General features: G+C 45.5%; 1 protein-coding gene across 1 annotated transcript; it reads right to left on the bottom strand.

Annotated features, from left to right (window-relative positions):
• Positions 1–303: 303 nt before the first annotated feature.
• On the bottom strand, positions 304–14,968 carry col9a1c (collagen, type IX, alpha 1c). The gene is made up of 37 exons (XM_076171546.1): positions 14,905–14,968; positions 13,732–13,803; positions 12,911–13,040; positions 11,337–11,733; positions 10,921–11,001; positions 9,544–9,561; positions 8,796–8,885; positions 8,662–8,697; positions 7,763–7,834; positions 7,609–7,653; positions 7,486–7,521; positions 7,353–7,376; positions 6,980–7,033; positions 6,746–6,817; positions 5,969–6,007; positions 5,760–5,816; positions 5,234–5,287; positions 4,994–5,047; positions 4,844–4,897; positions 4,699–4,752; positions 4,496–4,549; positions 4,340–4,393; positions 4,150–4,203; positions 3,945–3,998; positions 3,277–3,321; positions 3,068–3,121; positions 2,913–2,966; positions 2,774–2,827; positions 2,564–2,635; positions 2,422–2,457; positions 2,289–2,333; positions 2,162–2,194; positions 1,633–1,779; positions 1,424–1,478; positions 1,133–1,327; positions 605–691; positions 304–506 (listed from the first exon to the last, which is right to left on the bottom strand). The coding sequence occupies exons 1-37, from the start codon at positions 14,966–14,968 to the stop codon at positions 304–306; spliced, it is 2,799 nt and encodes a 932-aa protein (XP_076027661.1).
• Positions 14,969–16,388: the final 1,420 nt, after the last annotated feature.

Here is a 16,388-nt window from a genome sequence, read left to right on the forward strand (position 1 = left end):
GAGAGGAAACCAGGGGAATGGACCTTTATATTTACTGGACTGTTTTGTGGAAGGTACAAAGGTCAGCAGCTGTAACTGCAGGCCTTTCGTCAGCTGGAGGAAGTTGCTTTGGCGTCAGTAGCAGCTATCTTTGAATACACACTTACACGTTAAAACATCTATACAGTATTCTACAGTTGTGCCTTGTCTCTGTTTTTCAGATCCCTGGTTCCACAGATCTCCATCCAGGCCTCCTGAGACGCCCTGAGCCGGGTCACTGAGGGAGGATGTCTGTCTGGAGTGTGTTGGTGCCATGTGATGCTCTCAGTGGTTCTTGTAGCTAGCAGACTTCTTTCCACTGAGCATATAGAGAGGTGGACCTCTGCCTGTACAAGTTGAAGGGTCGCAAAGCCCGGGAGGCCCTGAGGCCCCCCTTGGTCCGGATGCTCCCGGGACACCAGGAGCCCCTGTATCACCACGCCCTCCGTCTTTGCCATCCTTTCCAACGCCGGGGGCACCGGCTGCACCTGGAATGGAGACACGAATATGGAAACAGAATAAGTCACGTTTTGAAATCGAACGGTAGTGATGTGCTCTACTTATGACAACAACAGTGGAGTGTTACCTGCTGCACCTGCCGCTCCTGGGCTGCCTTTAATTCCTACACCATCCTCTCCCTTAACGCCCTTATCTCCCTTCTCTCCTGTGTCACCTGCAGAATGGAGTGAACACACAAGCACACAAGCTCACACACAGATGATCCGATGAGGTCTGCTGAGGTCTGCTGAGGTCTACTGAGGTCTATGTGAGTAGAAGATGTAACACTCTCCTCTCCTATACTGAATCCATAATGCTGGCAGTGTTTACAGATCTTTCCCCATGAGATGAAGGCACACACACACACACACACACACAGCCTTTATCTCTATAGGGTACATGTAATATCTTTGCTGCTGCTGCTGCATCTACTGTGAGCTCAGTATAGGAAGACAAACTGCTTCCACTGCTTATCTTTAAAGGTAAAGCTGCATGTGGAACTCACTGCACCCACAACATGAAGGAGACTTTGCTTAGTGCTTTAAACAGACAGCAAGCTTTGGTCATGCTCATGGTTCATGGATCATGTGGTGTGGCGTTGCGTAGGCTGTCTGACCTTTCTTTCCCGGTGCACCTGGAAGTCCATAGAAACCTGGGTGACCTTTGATACCGGTCGCACCCGGAGCTCCTGCTGCACCCGCGTCTCCCGCTGGTCCAGGAGAGCCGGGAGGTCCCGCAGGTCCGGGCATCCCGGGGGACGCGAGGGCTGCCGGCTTCTTCAGCATCTCTTTTTTAAACTCTGCTAATTGTTCTACAGGAGACCAAAACAAGCGAGAAACAAAATGTGATCATAGCTTAAAGAAATGCAAACGTAAGGATGAGGTCAGATCAGAGAGGAACACACTACCTTCAACAACAGCTACACACATCTCCCGAAGCTTCTCATCGCTCACTTTAGGACCCTGAGAATGTACGGATACACATTAATGCTGTACGTGACGAGCCAAGAATAGAAACTCAACATGTCACACTCCTGACACCTCTGGGTCACCTGGCAACAGTATGGAGTTTTAGTGACATATGAGGAAGAGATGCCAGCGCTTCTCCAACACTTACAGGTAACCCTCTGGGGCCCGGGGCACCAGAGACGCCTGGATCTCCCTCCAACCCACGAGCTCCCATGGGGCCGGACAAGCCCTCGTGGCCCGTCTGTCCTGGTCTGCCCTCAGCACCTGTGGCTCCTCTGAGACCCTTGGCTCCAGGCTTAATGTCAAAAATAAAATCATTATCATGCCACTTATTCTAACTCACTCTATATATACAGGATATAGAAGTGCATTCAGAGCTGCAGGGTGATGATGTCATTCAGGGGAACAAGTTAAAAGAAAAGCTGCTCACTAATTGGCAGCTCAGCCTCTCTCCGCTCCGTCGTCACAATACGGGATACTGTCAATACTGTCAATACTGTCAATACTGTCAATACTGTCAATAATGCATGTTGCTGTGCAGGAAAGAACCAGATCTCCTTCCTTTACTGATGCTGTACTGAGTGTGAGGGTTTCATCTTTACATCTGCCCCCAAATGGAACTACATGACCTTATCGTTTACATAAAAGGTAATGTGTGTGTGTGTGTGTGTGTGTACCTCTCCTTTGATCCCAGGAACACCAGGAGGTCCCTGCAAAACACAAAGATTAGTTTGATCATGGCCACTATCATAACCTGTATTTATCTTATATGTATAGATGTACAGCATGTGTGTGAAGGCTTACCTGATCTCCCTTTATGCCGTGTTCTCCTGCTAAGCCGGTGTCGCCCTGTTCACAAACAAACACACCCAGTTTAGAGAAACTATAGAAATGACAGGAAATGACAACACATGCAGAGAGTCTAATAGGAGCTCACCTGACTTCCCTTTGGTCCCTCGGGGCCCAGTGGTCCCTACAGACAGATCAAACTGTTTAACCTACAGCTGCACGTTAGACTTTAGAGACTCAAACTAATCATGTTGTGTAAAGGAATAAAGTTAAATGCAGCTTTGTCTGACCTGATCACCTTTGTGTCCAGTGTGACCCTTCAGTCCTTTGGCTCCAGTCACACCTTTATCACCTTTATCACCCTGTAAGTACATCACACCCAGGACATATAGATCATCTACAGCCTTATACATGTGACCCTTCTGATACTGGAATGTAATCTAGTCTCTTATGATTGTATTGATTGAATCCCGATGCTACATATCATGAGTCCTGTTCACCTGGATGCCCGGGGGACCTGCAGGCCCCACTGGTCCCTGTTTCCCTGTTTCACCCTGGAAATGGACAGATGCACAATAAGTATACAAACAATCCTTATGTTTAATACATGAGACTGAAAACGTAAAGTAAGAGTCTCACAGTTGAGCCTTTATCTCCGTTTTTCCCGTCTTCTCCATCTGCTCCAGGTTCACCCTAAGAACAGATGAGTGGATGAGTGTCAGGCTTAAATACTTAAACATTCATACACTATAACAGGAGCATAGGTTGCATAGATCATGATGGGAGAGTCTCACAATTTTTCCCGGCAGTCCCACTGGTCCAACGGCTCCTTCAGCTCCAACTTCACCCTAAACCCAGACGAAGCTTTGAGTTGCTGTTCAACCTTCTTATTTGTTACCATTCAACCACTCCACGCTTCCAAAAGGAGAATTCTAATGAAGCTGAGTAGTGCAGCAATAACATTCAGGCTATGCATCATTAAATTAAGGATCATTTCATTTACTTTTTCACCAGGGGGTCCTGCGACTCCCTGCTTCCCTGGCAGCCCCTAGGAACAAAAATAGAACAACACAATCAATCATGTGAGAGGAAACAGAAAGTCAATATATGACTCCACCTCCGCCGCCATCGATCAAGGATACTGCTGCAGATTTGTATTTTATTCAAAGAGGAAAACAAGTCAATAAAGTGAGTTTCATCAACGTCTATGTGTTGTTTAGGGGCAGAAATAGAACACGGCATGACACAGTTTATCTATCTGGTGAGGAGAGTATAATGGAATATAATGGATTCGTTTTTCGCTTTATGACAGATGAATTAGTTGCTGAGGGAGAAGCTTTCTTCTATTATTCTATAATGGCTATTTAAGACCTCTCCATGATCCTTCATCCTCAGAGCAGAAATAAGAGCACTGGGACTAAAACACACTCACAAGAGTCTCTATCAGAAACCTCCTCACCCAACTACAGATGCTACAGTATGACACGCTTTCCCCACACAGCTCATGATACTCAATGGAATGCTTGACCAACCCTTTTAAACCTGATTTTACATTATAATGTTCTACCAAGGACACACACTAACTTGAATATCTGATAAGGTTAAACTTTAACAGCAGTTATTGCTTGCAAAACATAATAACAAGACAGGGAAAAATGTAACGGTACTTACTGGGATACCCACAATCCCCCTAGCACCAGCGGCTCCAGGAGCACCAAGATCTCCCTGTGGGTCAGAGGTCACATGACCAACAATGACTTAATCATGACGAGGATGTTGGACTTGGTTTAGCATGAAAGTTTCTCCATAATTAAAAGTTCAAAAAAGTGATAAAGAACTGAAGGAGCAACTAACTCTTCTAACTGTGAGAGCTCACCTTAGCACCATCGGTCCCTGGGAGCCCACCCAGTCCATCTTTTCCATTCTCCCCCTGTAACGTCAGAGCACACAGTTATAATCCAAACTCTCTCTCTCATTTATTCTGTGCTGATGAGTGAAGAAGCTGCAGGTGAGCATGGAATTAGAGGATAATCAATCATTCTGCTCTATCGTATCAATGTACTTACAGCTTCTCCCTTTTCCCCTGCAGGTCCCTGCTCCCCTTGTGGTCCCACAGCTCCCTAATCAAAACCAAGCCACACGTTTAAATGTGGAAAGAGGATTTTTTAATATATGCTTGCAATATATTCCAGCTGAAGTGGAAGAGGAGGTGCAGAACTCACATCTTCACCCTTCAGTCCCTCCAAACCCTGACGTCCTCGGATTCCCTCCACGCCCTGATGGAGGAAATGAAGTCGGACACCCGTCAACATCGGCCTACAAGTTATGCAAACTAATCTGAAGAGTTATTCTCAATGATGTCCTGCCCCCATCCTCTGTGGAGAAATGACATAAGAGTATTTGAGTTTGCATGGAGACTGCTTACCGGAGCTCCGGGTGGTCCAGTGGGTCCAGGGTTACCATTGAATCCAGGTGGACCCTGGGAAAAGAAATCGGTGAGGACAATCCACAAAACCCACCGCAAAGGGTTTTACAAATATGCACATTTCAGCTTACACCTACTAACTTACTTTGTCTCCCTTCTCTCCAGCAGAACCAGGGAACCCAATAGGACCTCTCTGACCCTGAGATGAAACAACAGAGCAACCAAATATTACATTAAGACACATTTAGTGTTGAACACCCACACTGTGGTTGTAAATGTGGAAGCCTGTCCTCACATCGTCTCCCATCCGACCTGGGACACCCTGAGCACCCAGAGCTCCAGCGTCTCCCTTTGGAAAGACAAACAGCCACCTATCAGTTAAGTTCAATCAAGCATAATGACACATGTCTAATGACAGAAGCTGATCTGTATGAATCAATCAATGCCCACATCACTCCAACTGTCTTTGCAGGATCACAGCAGGCCTTTAGATTCAGTCTCACATTCTTACTTGTTGGTGTTTCACTTCTCTTACCTTCTCTCCATTATCTCCAGGTTTTCCATCCTCTCCAGACAAACCTTTATGTCCCTGAGGGCACAGACACATACATATAATGAACACCTTTATTATGACTAAGTATGCTGCACTACAGTGAAGCACTGGTGCTGGGGGGACGCTGTGAGGACATGAGGGTCCAGATCTGTTTGGTGCTTCTAATTGCTTTTCTAACTTAGTGTGTGACAGACTGATTACAATTCATGTGTGCGAAATTAATCATGATAAAGATCAGGGAAGCTTTCAAATTCCTACCAACTCTTAAGCACATTTATCACATTCTTACACACACAAGATGAAGATTATCCCTACAGAGCTAAATGCAAGTGGAATATTTGCATCATTAAATAACATTAATGACTTCACTGGATTCTAGAAAAGCAACAAAAACTACATGTCTTTGTGGTTACTGGGGTGAAATGTGTCTTTAATGTGAGATGTGAGCTTCCTTAAAAATAATGGACTTAATGGACTCTAGGAGGAGTGTCATTCTGACATTCCTCACCTTCATTCCTGGTATTCCAGGGATTCCCCGTGCTCCAGCAGGACAGGCAGCAGGACACTACAAACACACAGAGAGCATTAGAATGCCTCATCCTGGTGAAGCATGGCTGCTGCAGAGTCTTATTTTTCAAAAGCAATTCATTGTCACCGATCCCAGCTGTCATGCATTGTGGACACGTTAGACAGAGTGAAAGACAGCACATCACTCACAGATTCCCCACTTCCCTCAGCATTGGTACCAGGCGCTCCCTAAAACACAGCAGAGTGACATCTAAAACAGCCGCGGGGGTTTAGATGTCCACACACACACACACACATTACAGCAGAGAGGCCCATCGTGAGAGCATGCAACAGAATCACCACAGTACATGGAGGTTTGGGCTGAGGAGCACCGTGACTCTACATCCATGTGAGGACTGTTAGGGGAGATTACAGAGGATAGGTGATCAATGGTAATGTCATGTGTTGGTTTGATGTTTGAAAAGACCATAAAGATAAAAATAGACAAATTGAAGGAGTGATTGATTGATTGATTGATTATCTGAACCATTGATCAAATATCAGCAGCTGTAATCTCCATGTTAAAAAGAACCTGGAATATTAACACCCAAGTAGTAACCATAGTAAAGAAAGACAACTTTCATGTCAGGTCAAGAGTCACAAAGTCACTGCTGCATTTAAATACAGTCATAAATCAATATAAAGTTCCAGTAGTGATTGATATACTATAGTCTACATTGTGGCGGCTCTTATCGATTTTGTATTCATAACTTTGCAGACAAACTCAGAGAAATATCAGGCTAAGAACTTGTATCGTTGTATATGTTCCAGTGTTGGGATGTGAAAGTCTCTGTCAGTCAAAGGCCTCAAGTCTGACTGAAGTCCAAGTGTCAAGTCCACTCCACCTGTTAGGACATGTATGGAACTCTAGCAAGGACATGAATACATTAGTAGAGGTCACAGAGGTGAGAGGGGGGTCCTGCTTACCACAGGCCCCGGGGGTCCAACAGGGCCTGCAGGTCCTGGGATGCCAGAGGTCCCTCTTGGTCCTGGTGGCCCCTGCCACAATCATGACAATGTTATAAAGGTTCTCAAATACAAGAAATTAATTGCTATCATTGAATGTCCCTGATTTAATTGTAGGACAATGAAGGAATCATATTTAGAAGTTAGAGAAAGAGGAAGAGGAGCTGATCTTCAGTCGGCTCTACTTTTACATACCTCAGGTCCAATGTTCCCCTCGTCTCCAGGGGTTCCTGCTTTCCCTGGTGGTCCCTGTCAGACGCAGACACACAGGACAGAGTCTCTTCAGGCTCTAACCGGACTGAACTTATAGAGACCTTCTCTCTCTAAAACACTTTGCAATGGCCTCACTTTCCCCCCTCCCCGCTCTGATGGCAGGGGCCAACCTGCACATCAGGAGCAGTTAGGGGTTCAGTGTCTTGCTTAACAACACTTCAACAGGCTCTCTAGGAGGATCCCGGTATTCAACCAGGAACCTGTTTATTGCTAGACGCCTGCTCAACCATCCAAAGCCCTGAAAGCTATGCTGCAGATCATTTGAATCAGATTTCAGAATAAGACAAACACATACAGGCGGTCCTTCACTTGCTGGTCCCTGTGAAGAGAGACAGGAAACACAACATTAGTCATTGCCACAGAAATCTTTAGTTTCATGAATAAATACAGATTATAGTCAGCGACAGCGTGCAATTATTAAGACTTACAGGAGAACCTGCTGCTCCGGGAAAACCAGGAAGTCCCTGTGATCGGCAGGGGAAAGAGGTGAGTCACAATGTGTTGGTTATATAATGATTGGACTACTTTAAATGGACTAAATGGACACTTACTCTCTCCCCTACAGACCCTCTGGGACCCATCAGGCCAGGGGATCCCTGCAGGAAAAAGAGGTCAATCATACCAATGTTGTTTGTACACTACATGTATTCTATTACTACTAATTCTGTTATAATATGTTTGTCAGGAAGTGAAGATGGTTCCTACAGCAGGTCCAGGAAGACCAGGCAGGCCTCTCTGTCCAGGAAGACCGATCTCTCCCTGCTCTCCTTTGCTGCCCTAGGATACAAACACAACAGGAGAATAACAGCTTTATCTTCTTCCTGCATCACCCCACACTGTTGCTAAGATACACAGAGGCACTGGCGGTCAACACTTAATCAATGTTAGGTGGCCATTCTCGCTGTTGCTTGGATCAACAACAATGGAAGCTTGTGTACATCTATGCAGATAAGGAATGGGGCCGGACAAGGTGATGAAGATGCTGCAGCCTCAGCCACACTCTCCTCCGTTTTAACATCAGCTGTACGTTTAAAAGCCTGTTTGGTGTGAAGCACTATCTGCATTGTTTATGAGACTCATTCTGTAGATGCAGGCGGCTGATTCTGATCAAAAAGCCATTCCTTTCTGCTGAGTGGGAGACATGTGGGAGATTAAACGTGTTCACAAGGTCAAACTGTGTCATTCAAGTGTGTGTGTGTGTGTGTGTGTGTGTGTGTGTGTGTGTGTGTGTGTGTGTGTGTGTGTGTGTGTGTGTGTGTGTGTGTGTGTGGATGGATTTAACCAGAGAGACTCAACACACCTGAGTTAAAAGGATGAAACACTACAGGCAAAGCTTATATTAGGTAGTTACTACATTATATATAAGGTTAGATTAGGTAGACGACAACAAGAAATTTATATAACAAGCTTCAGGGAAATGTATTGGAGTGCCTGACAGTGATAAATGAAAGCAAACCCTTGTGTCCTTGTGTCCTTGTTCACTGCTTGAACACAGGAGTGAACTACATCATTTCCTGCTGTGACACACCAGCTGAGAAAATGAGGTAGATTGACCCACATTAACGCTGATGAAACATCAGTCATGGGGAGGATTCTGCACTTACAGTGGAGCCTGAACCGCCTGGAGAACCTGGAAGACCCTGGAGAGACAAACAGCACAGTCAGTGCATCGATGTGCACAGTGACAAGACAAGTTGAGCTGCTGATGCAATAATCGTAAACTGTGGGGAAAGCTTACATCTCTGCCGTCTCTGCCGTTCTCTCCCTGGGGCCCTCGGGGGCCCTCTGCTCCAGCAGTTCCTGGGGGACCTTGGACTGCTTTCTCAGGCTGAGAGAGCAACAGATATGGATCAACACATTAAAATCTAACTCATAAATATGATGATTACATTGTTACAGACTGAACCTTCAGGTATTTGATGATTCTTCATAATTGATCAAATAATAAAGTGTGAAAGTGTTCATGTGGAAACCTAGCTGATGGTATACTTGGGCTAGAAATCAAAGTGATTATAAAGGTGTGCTGGGGAGGTAAATGGGGCTGTTTGATTCAGAGGCTCAGTCATCATAGAGAGGCTCAGTGTTCAGGATCTCTCTCTTGTCTTCTGCATCTGATCTCCACCTATTGGCTGCTCACTGGTTAAGCAACAAGTCCTGTTTTGTTGGACCAGTTAGTGCCAGGGAGCAGTGTCAGGTGTCAGGTTGGACCATGCAGCTCATGGTCTGTTCTCCAGGTTGCTATGGATACTCTGGATTCTTTTCCTCTGTCAAGCTGATTTATGGCCCAAAGGTTCTGCTCACCACATTGTTATTGATATAGATATATAACAACAATCTGCCTATTAAACCCTGGATCAGCAACAAAAACAAAACCGTACACAAGATGTAGAACAAAGGAACGAGGCAATTAGGCAACAGAGCACTGAAGTTGATTATTGGCCTAAAAAAACTACAAAGCAAAAAGAAGGAAGTAGAAGCATAAATACCTCAGCATTGGCAAACATCTGAAGAAGCAAGAGAAATCAGATAAATGCAGAGTTAGTAAACAACAGTCCCACCACCCTCACCATAAGAGTCAGCAGACAGAAGCGCACCTGTTCAAAATCAAAGTAGTGAGGAACTCATGCTGTCAATCACCGCCAACAGTACCAACACTCCCAGTATACCCAGTACACCCCCTCACTGGATGCAGAGATGTTAGACTGAACTCTAACGGAGCACACCAGGCTAGGGTGAGTGTTGTGTTCTATCCCTTGAAGTGGATAGAAACATGAGCAACTACACAAAGTGATTAGATTTTCTAGAAACAAAACAAAAACATGATCGACCTTGTTCAAAGCTCTGATGCCTTTGATGAAATTAGACGTGTGACGGCAGAATGGCATTTTCATTACAGGCTACAGGGGGTTTTACGAGGCAAGAGATCTCATTAGTTGTGCTAAAACCTTCCCGGAATGAGAAATGACTCCTAAAATTAATTTGTCACAAGATATAATATAATAAATATTAGATTTTTCATTTAAAGATCAAATTGCTTTTATTTCCCTGATCAGACTCCACAGGCCTGTAACTGTTGGACCAATATAACTCCACTAACTAATACAAATCTCTTCCCATCCCTGAGCGACCGACCTCCCACTGGTTCACACCCTCTGAGCAGCTTAATGAGACATTACCTAAAGCTGCCCTTTTTCACTCAGTATGCATAACTGTGATGTAGCAAGAGAGAGCTGAGGTGGTTCAATGTGATTCACTGCAATAACTCATTTAATGTCTTGCTCTTACTGTCCACTGCCTGCATTGAGGCCTGACAGACCTCCATCAGACTCTCACCTGCTCTGCCATACCTGACTTGGACCGGCCCTGAAAGAGCCAAACCCCAGATCTTGCAGCTGTGGCTTGTGCGCTCTGTTCAGCTGTGTTCAGCTCTGCCAGCAGCAGAGGTCATGCTACATTTCCATTAGCTGATAAAGGAGCAGTGGCAGCTCAGAGATAATTCTGTTTGTTGGTGATTAAGTGTACCAACATGCAGTATAAGACGGATAAAATGTCAGGGAGGACAAATGACTTACAAAGTCAGCAGAATGTAAACATCTACTCATCATACTTCAACACAAACTGGCACAGATTGAATGTCTGCATCCAGAACAGCTCCGCCTCTTTTACAGCTGAAACGCCAGTGTGTTATGTGGCAAATAGATTCTTGATTATAAATCTAAAAGGAAACATGTTGGCAGGATATTGTTTGGCATAAAGGAGCTCCATGTCAACCTTTCCATGCTTCCCTTTCAGAAAGTCACTAACAAGACCACAGAGCCAAACCCGAGCAGATGCCGAGCAGATCCAGCTCCTTCTTACTGTACCTCAGTTGCAGGGAGTTCGTTGCAGCTCTCTCTCTGGGCTCTCTTTGGGTCGCAGTGAATCAGCATCCACTGGAGTTCAAACTGCAGAGAAACATCATTTTACTGTAACACCACGGATTCATTGTCAGTTTATTCGTTGACACGGCAGAATGTGATCATAGTTTGAAGCGAAGCTCCATAAAAGCTCTGCTAGTGATGTCTGCAAGTTGATTTTCCACCAATGTGATTTCCTGCAGGGATTAAGTTTTTCCCTTTTCCACACACTGGAACCCAACTGAGCAGCTTTGCTGTGGCAGCAGCACTTTAGATTTACAGCAGAGCTCAGCACACATAAACCTCAATGTGTTTGTTCGCACAAAGCAGAGCAGTGAACACGATTATACAGAGCCAGAACTCCTCCATTCCCACTTACTCACCACTACTGAGGCATCAGGATCAGCATCCAGTCTGCCAATGAGAGTGTCTCCCTCTGTGTTGACCGGACCTTTGCCCTTGATGGGTTTCCTGTCCACAGGTTGACAGTCCACATACAGCGTCACCTGCTCTCGCTCCACACCGATCATCACCTTGTGCCACTTGGTGTTGAAGAGAACAGACAGCCCAGGGAAGGTGACGGTCTGCAGGTTGCCGTCAGCTCCCATCAGGAAGTATTCCAAAGCCTGCTGGTCCCCGTTCAGCCTCAGTCCGGCTTGTTTGTAGCCGTCCTCGTCCACTATCTGCCAAATGTTCCACACCTTGTTGACGGTGTTCTTGATCATGCGGAAGGTTACCATGAAGGAGTACTCATCAGGGAAGCCTCGGGGGAAGTTCAACCTGAGCGGGGATGGAAGGAAAGAGTTGTGACGGCTTAGAAAGTGGCTTGGTTGATTTAATTTACTATTTCTATTACTACTTTCATAAGCGTTTGCTAGACTGGAGCATGAAGGCAAAGGTAGTTTTTGGTTCTCTGCTTGAAAATCCAAATGATGCGCAAGACGTTATAGTTTTGTGACATTGTTGGAACTCTGACGGCTCACAAATCAGTGTTTCTATCCCAGCATGCAGCTCTGCTTGGCTCCATGCTCGGTCTGCTGCTCTTTAAGGAGGCAGGTCCTCAGCAGGTGGTGCGTTCATAGATGGGCGCTGCCTCCCGCCTCTTTACCAGCTTGTAAACCATGAAGGTGAGGTGATAAAAAAAAAAGAGTTTCCTGTAACCCAATAAACCAAATGAAGCCAGCACTCTCTGGCTTCGCCCAAGGAGGAAAAACTCCATTTTATTTTTTTTTAGTATGTGCTGCTTTTGCCCTGCAGAGACTGGAGGGAGAGCAGCTGCAGCTCAGTGCTCTGAAGATCAGCCTGCACCAACCTGTAGGAGGGACGTCACGGGGGTTTACATTTACTGTGACAGACCTGAGCGGGGTGATGCAGGCGTGACGCAGGCGTGATGCAGGCGTGATGCAGTGATACATTATTACATAACAGATCATCCACAGAGACCGGAAGCCTTTGACTCAGCGGCCTTGGATTCTAACTGCATCTCTGCCTTCACCCTCATGTTGAACACTCTACAAAGCCCCAAAGATTGAAAACTCCAATTCCTCAGGTTAACCTTTAATTTGCCTTTGCCAGGCACTTAAAGAGACGCACTAAATTAAAAAAGTGACAGCAAATTTCCAGGAGTTCATACAACAGAGCAAGAAGTCATGTTGAATTATGTCTCTATGCATTTCTGGGAAGATATAAAAGGCTTCACACGTGTGGTCGACTTAGCACACACACACACACACACACACACACACACACACACACACACACACACACACACACAAATACCTTTACTCTGTCTTTGTGGCTACAAGACATCAATAGGTTGAGGCATGTTTCTTCTCCAGATTATATGCTGTTTGCCATGCAGTAACATCTGAACATCTGTGCTGGACCTGTAATAATGCAACACCTGCACCAGCAGACCCCTGCTCTACAACACCGACCTGTTTCTTTCTGCACTTACATAGTTGGAATTTGGAAGTTGGCCTCCCTGTCGAGTCGGTAGGCCACCTGGAGAGGAGTGGAGCCGTCCACCTTCCTCACGCCCTTCAGAGAGATCACATCCAGCTGGAACTGGGTGATCAGATCAAAACCTGAAACCAAGACAGGGATGATATGTATATAAATAAATAACAATGACTGTGATGTTCCACCACTACAATTCATACAAAATGGAAATTCATCATTTGACATGAGCTTTCATATCTTAACATCTATAATTGATCAAAACTCTCTTCTGACACGAGGAGATTTGCTGAAACTGAATGTTCTCCTGCATGTTTCCATACAGAAGGAGACCCTTCACATCCAGGCTGAGGATATTGTAGTTCTAAGCTTTGCCCGAAAGGAAACGTAAGCTCTGAATAATCCTGAAGCTCATATGAAATGAATTTCACACTAAATTGAACACGTTGTCAGACCAGCGAGCAGGATGTGCACAGATGTTTTTGAGGGAGTGTGTGTAGTCAAATGGTCTCACACAGGGAAGTGGTGAGCAATTACAATCTTGCTGAGTTAGATTTGTTCCAACTCAAATCTGTGACGCTCAAGTGGAACATTTTATTTGCCTCATTTGAAATGTGAAGGTGTCTGGAGGCATTAAGCAGCCCACCCTCTGCAGCTAATTAGACATACCACCTTCCTTCTGATGCTCTATTTTCTGTTTTAGGGATTACCAAAGTCAGAGCTTGTGGTTTTACAACCACAGCTGCATTTAGAAGGCACCCAGCTCCAGATCATTACCCCCGCCCCCCCCGTCCCCATCACAGAGGACTGTGTGTTCACCTGGAAGGTCATCTTGTCCACTTCTCATTGGAGGACAGACACTGTCTCCGTCCAATCGGTTGAGGTCGAGTTCTGAGCACAAAACAACAAGACAAACGCAGAATTAATGGGAATTGACGAAATTGACAAATGCAATACACTACTGTTCATTTTCATTAAGCAGGCATCAGACAGGAGACAGACAGGAGACAGACAGGAGACAGACAGGAGGAACCACCAGCCACAGGAGATTAACATCACAGTGCACCACACTGCATTGTGATAGGAGTCTCTCTCCATATTTACAATGCAGATGTTTCAGAGACTTGTGATCCAAATATATCAAAAAGTAATAGAACGATAACTCCGATAAATACAGACTGAAGCATGACTCATGTTATGTCTGCAAAGATATTTTACAACGTCTTTATTTCTGCTTTAATCATTCATGTTTACCAGTTTGTTGTGATACTTTATTTTAATGGGTCTTTGTCTCTGTGTAATGAATTTCCTTCAATAATAAATAAGATGCATCCTCAGAGAAGCTAAACTTTATAATACTTCCCTGCTCCGCTGTGTTAAACAAACACAGCAGTCTCCAATAACAGAAAACCACTGCCTGCGATATGTCAGAAGATGGCGCTATACTAGAGAGGGAGTCTCGTCTTTCTCAGGGAGAGACGCCTCATAAAAGCAAAGTCTATGAAACAGAGATGGTGACAGCCAGAGGGGCTCCCCACTCCATAACCTGAGTCAGCTCGTTTAGACCGAGGAGTGTGAACGCAACACATCTGGAAGCCGTTGGCCACATCCCACATAACTGCTGAGAAATGAGCTCAAGTGGTGAGACGGTATTTATACTCCTGTGTTTACTGGCCCTAAACACTTATCTGACTGTGCATCTGGACCTCAAAGTTGTTAAAGTTACTGCCTGCCGTTGCATTATGCTCAGAAAAGCCACTCATTAGTGGGAAGATTGAGAGATGAAAACCGCAATTAAGGCGCCACATGCAGGTTGCATTGTGACGCTGAGGTAATTCCCCTCTGACATGACTGCATGTTCATATCTACACAACCTCCCTGATGAGCAAGCAAACATACTTAGTAAGAATGAATGTGTGTGTGTGTGTGTGTGTGTGTGTGTGTGTGTGTGTGTGTGTGTGTGATGATGTGTGTGTGTGGTGATTGACTTACGTCCAAGAGCAGGAGTGAGTAGCAGTGACAGCAGAGCCAAACAGGCAGAGGAGCACAGCGACATCGCCGCACTCCATGGCTGCTTCCTGTTCAGGGAATGACAAGGAGAAGCAGGATTCAGTCATGCAGGGAAATCCTTTTGACGGGTTTGTTTTGTTTGTCGCAACGCAACGCAACACCTCAGAGCTGAGACCAGACACCTTTCTGTCCGTATGCAGAGTGACAACAAGTGGGATCAAATCAGACTGGGGTCACACAGCTTGACTATGATATCTTTGTACTTTTTAAATTGATTTTGGATGCATTTCAGTCTTGGATGAATCCCAGCTGCGACCCTAAAGGTCACACCCTGATCACTGATGTCAGAGAAGGTACCTTTGTCCAGTCAGCTGATAGAAACCTTTAGAGTTGTCTTTAAGTCCCTAAACCCTTTGCAGTCCTCCACTGAGTCCGCTCCAGTGTCTGCTCAGCCTCAGCAGTGTGAGTGAACCCACAGATTTGTCCGTCCACATAACAAAACCCGGTTGATTAGCCTCTTTGCATGTAAACTCATCACCCCACATTACATTAACAGCTCAACAAACAAGCTTTAATCACTCCTCGTTTGGGCCCGCTGTGATTGGTCACAGCTGATTTGGCAGTTAAGCCTGGGATGGAGGCGGCTGAGGAGCCGGAGCTGGAGTGGACTTGAGTTTGTGAGCAGCAACATGACCTCCCAATGACAAACGACTCAGTCTGGGGTCCGCAAGACACATGGAGACCACAGGCCCACATCAAGCCCACCATGGGGGAAAGGTTCTTGCCTGTCACTGAGCTTTAGCCCGACAAACCCACAGACTCGACCGGTGAGACCACACCTGCCCCCAGAGCAGCTCAGCCTCTAACAGGGTGTATGAATAACTACAGGCCTGTCTTCAAGCACATTAATAAACATAAATACAGTAATGTATTAACTGCAGCTTATAATGGAGGTTGTGCTGATGTTATTGTGCAGCTGTGCAGTGAAGCAGAGTCTCTATGTGTTCATGTGTTTACTATTAGGCTGAAGACAAATGATAGTAAGAGGCAGGCAGATATTCCCAAGGTTAGGCTACACAGCAGTACAGTGCTTCAAACAGCAGTAGGTATTTACACACTCACACACACCCTGTATCTCCCTCACTCTCTCTCTCTCTCTCTCTCGCTCTCTCGCTCTCTCTCCTTCTGTCAAGTTCAGAGTTATGCCTGCTTTCCTCTGCACTCCCATTAAAACACTCATCAACATGCTGTACACTGGAGATCTGACATGATCATGAAAATGAATACTGGTGTAGAAAAGACAAACTTGTGTGTGACACAGAGATGAAGGCAGCAGCGGTGTGAGGAGGCAACCTATACTACTATTTTGCGTGCGCTTGTGTGTGTGTGTGTGTGTGTGTGTGTGTGTGTGTGTGTGTGTGTGCTGTGCTGTCAGAGTCTTGAGTAATGAGCGTCAGAGGCAGAGG

The sequence above is a fragment of the Genypterus blacodes genome, unplaced genomic scaffold, assembly GCF_046128005.1.
Source record: "Genypterus blacodes isolate CSIRO-AG114 ecotype Tasmania unplaced genomic scaffold, CSIRO-AGI_Gbla_v1 ptg000258l_1, whole genome shotgun sequence".
Lineage (NCBI taxonomy): Eukaryota > Metazoa > Chordata > Actinopteri > Ophidiiformes > Ophidiidae > Genypterus > Genypterus blacodes.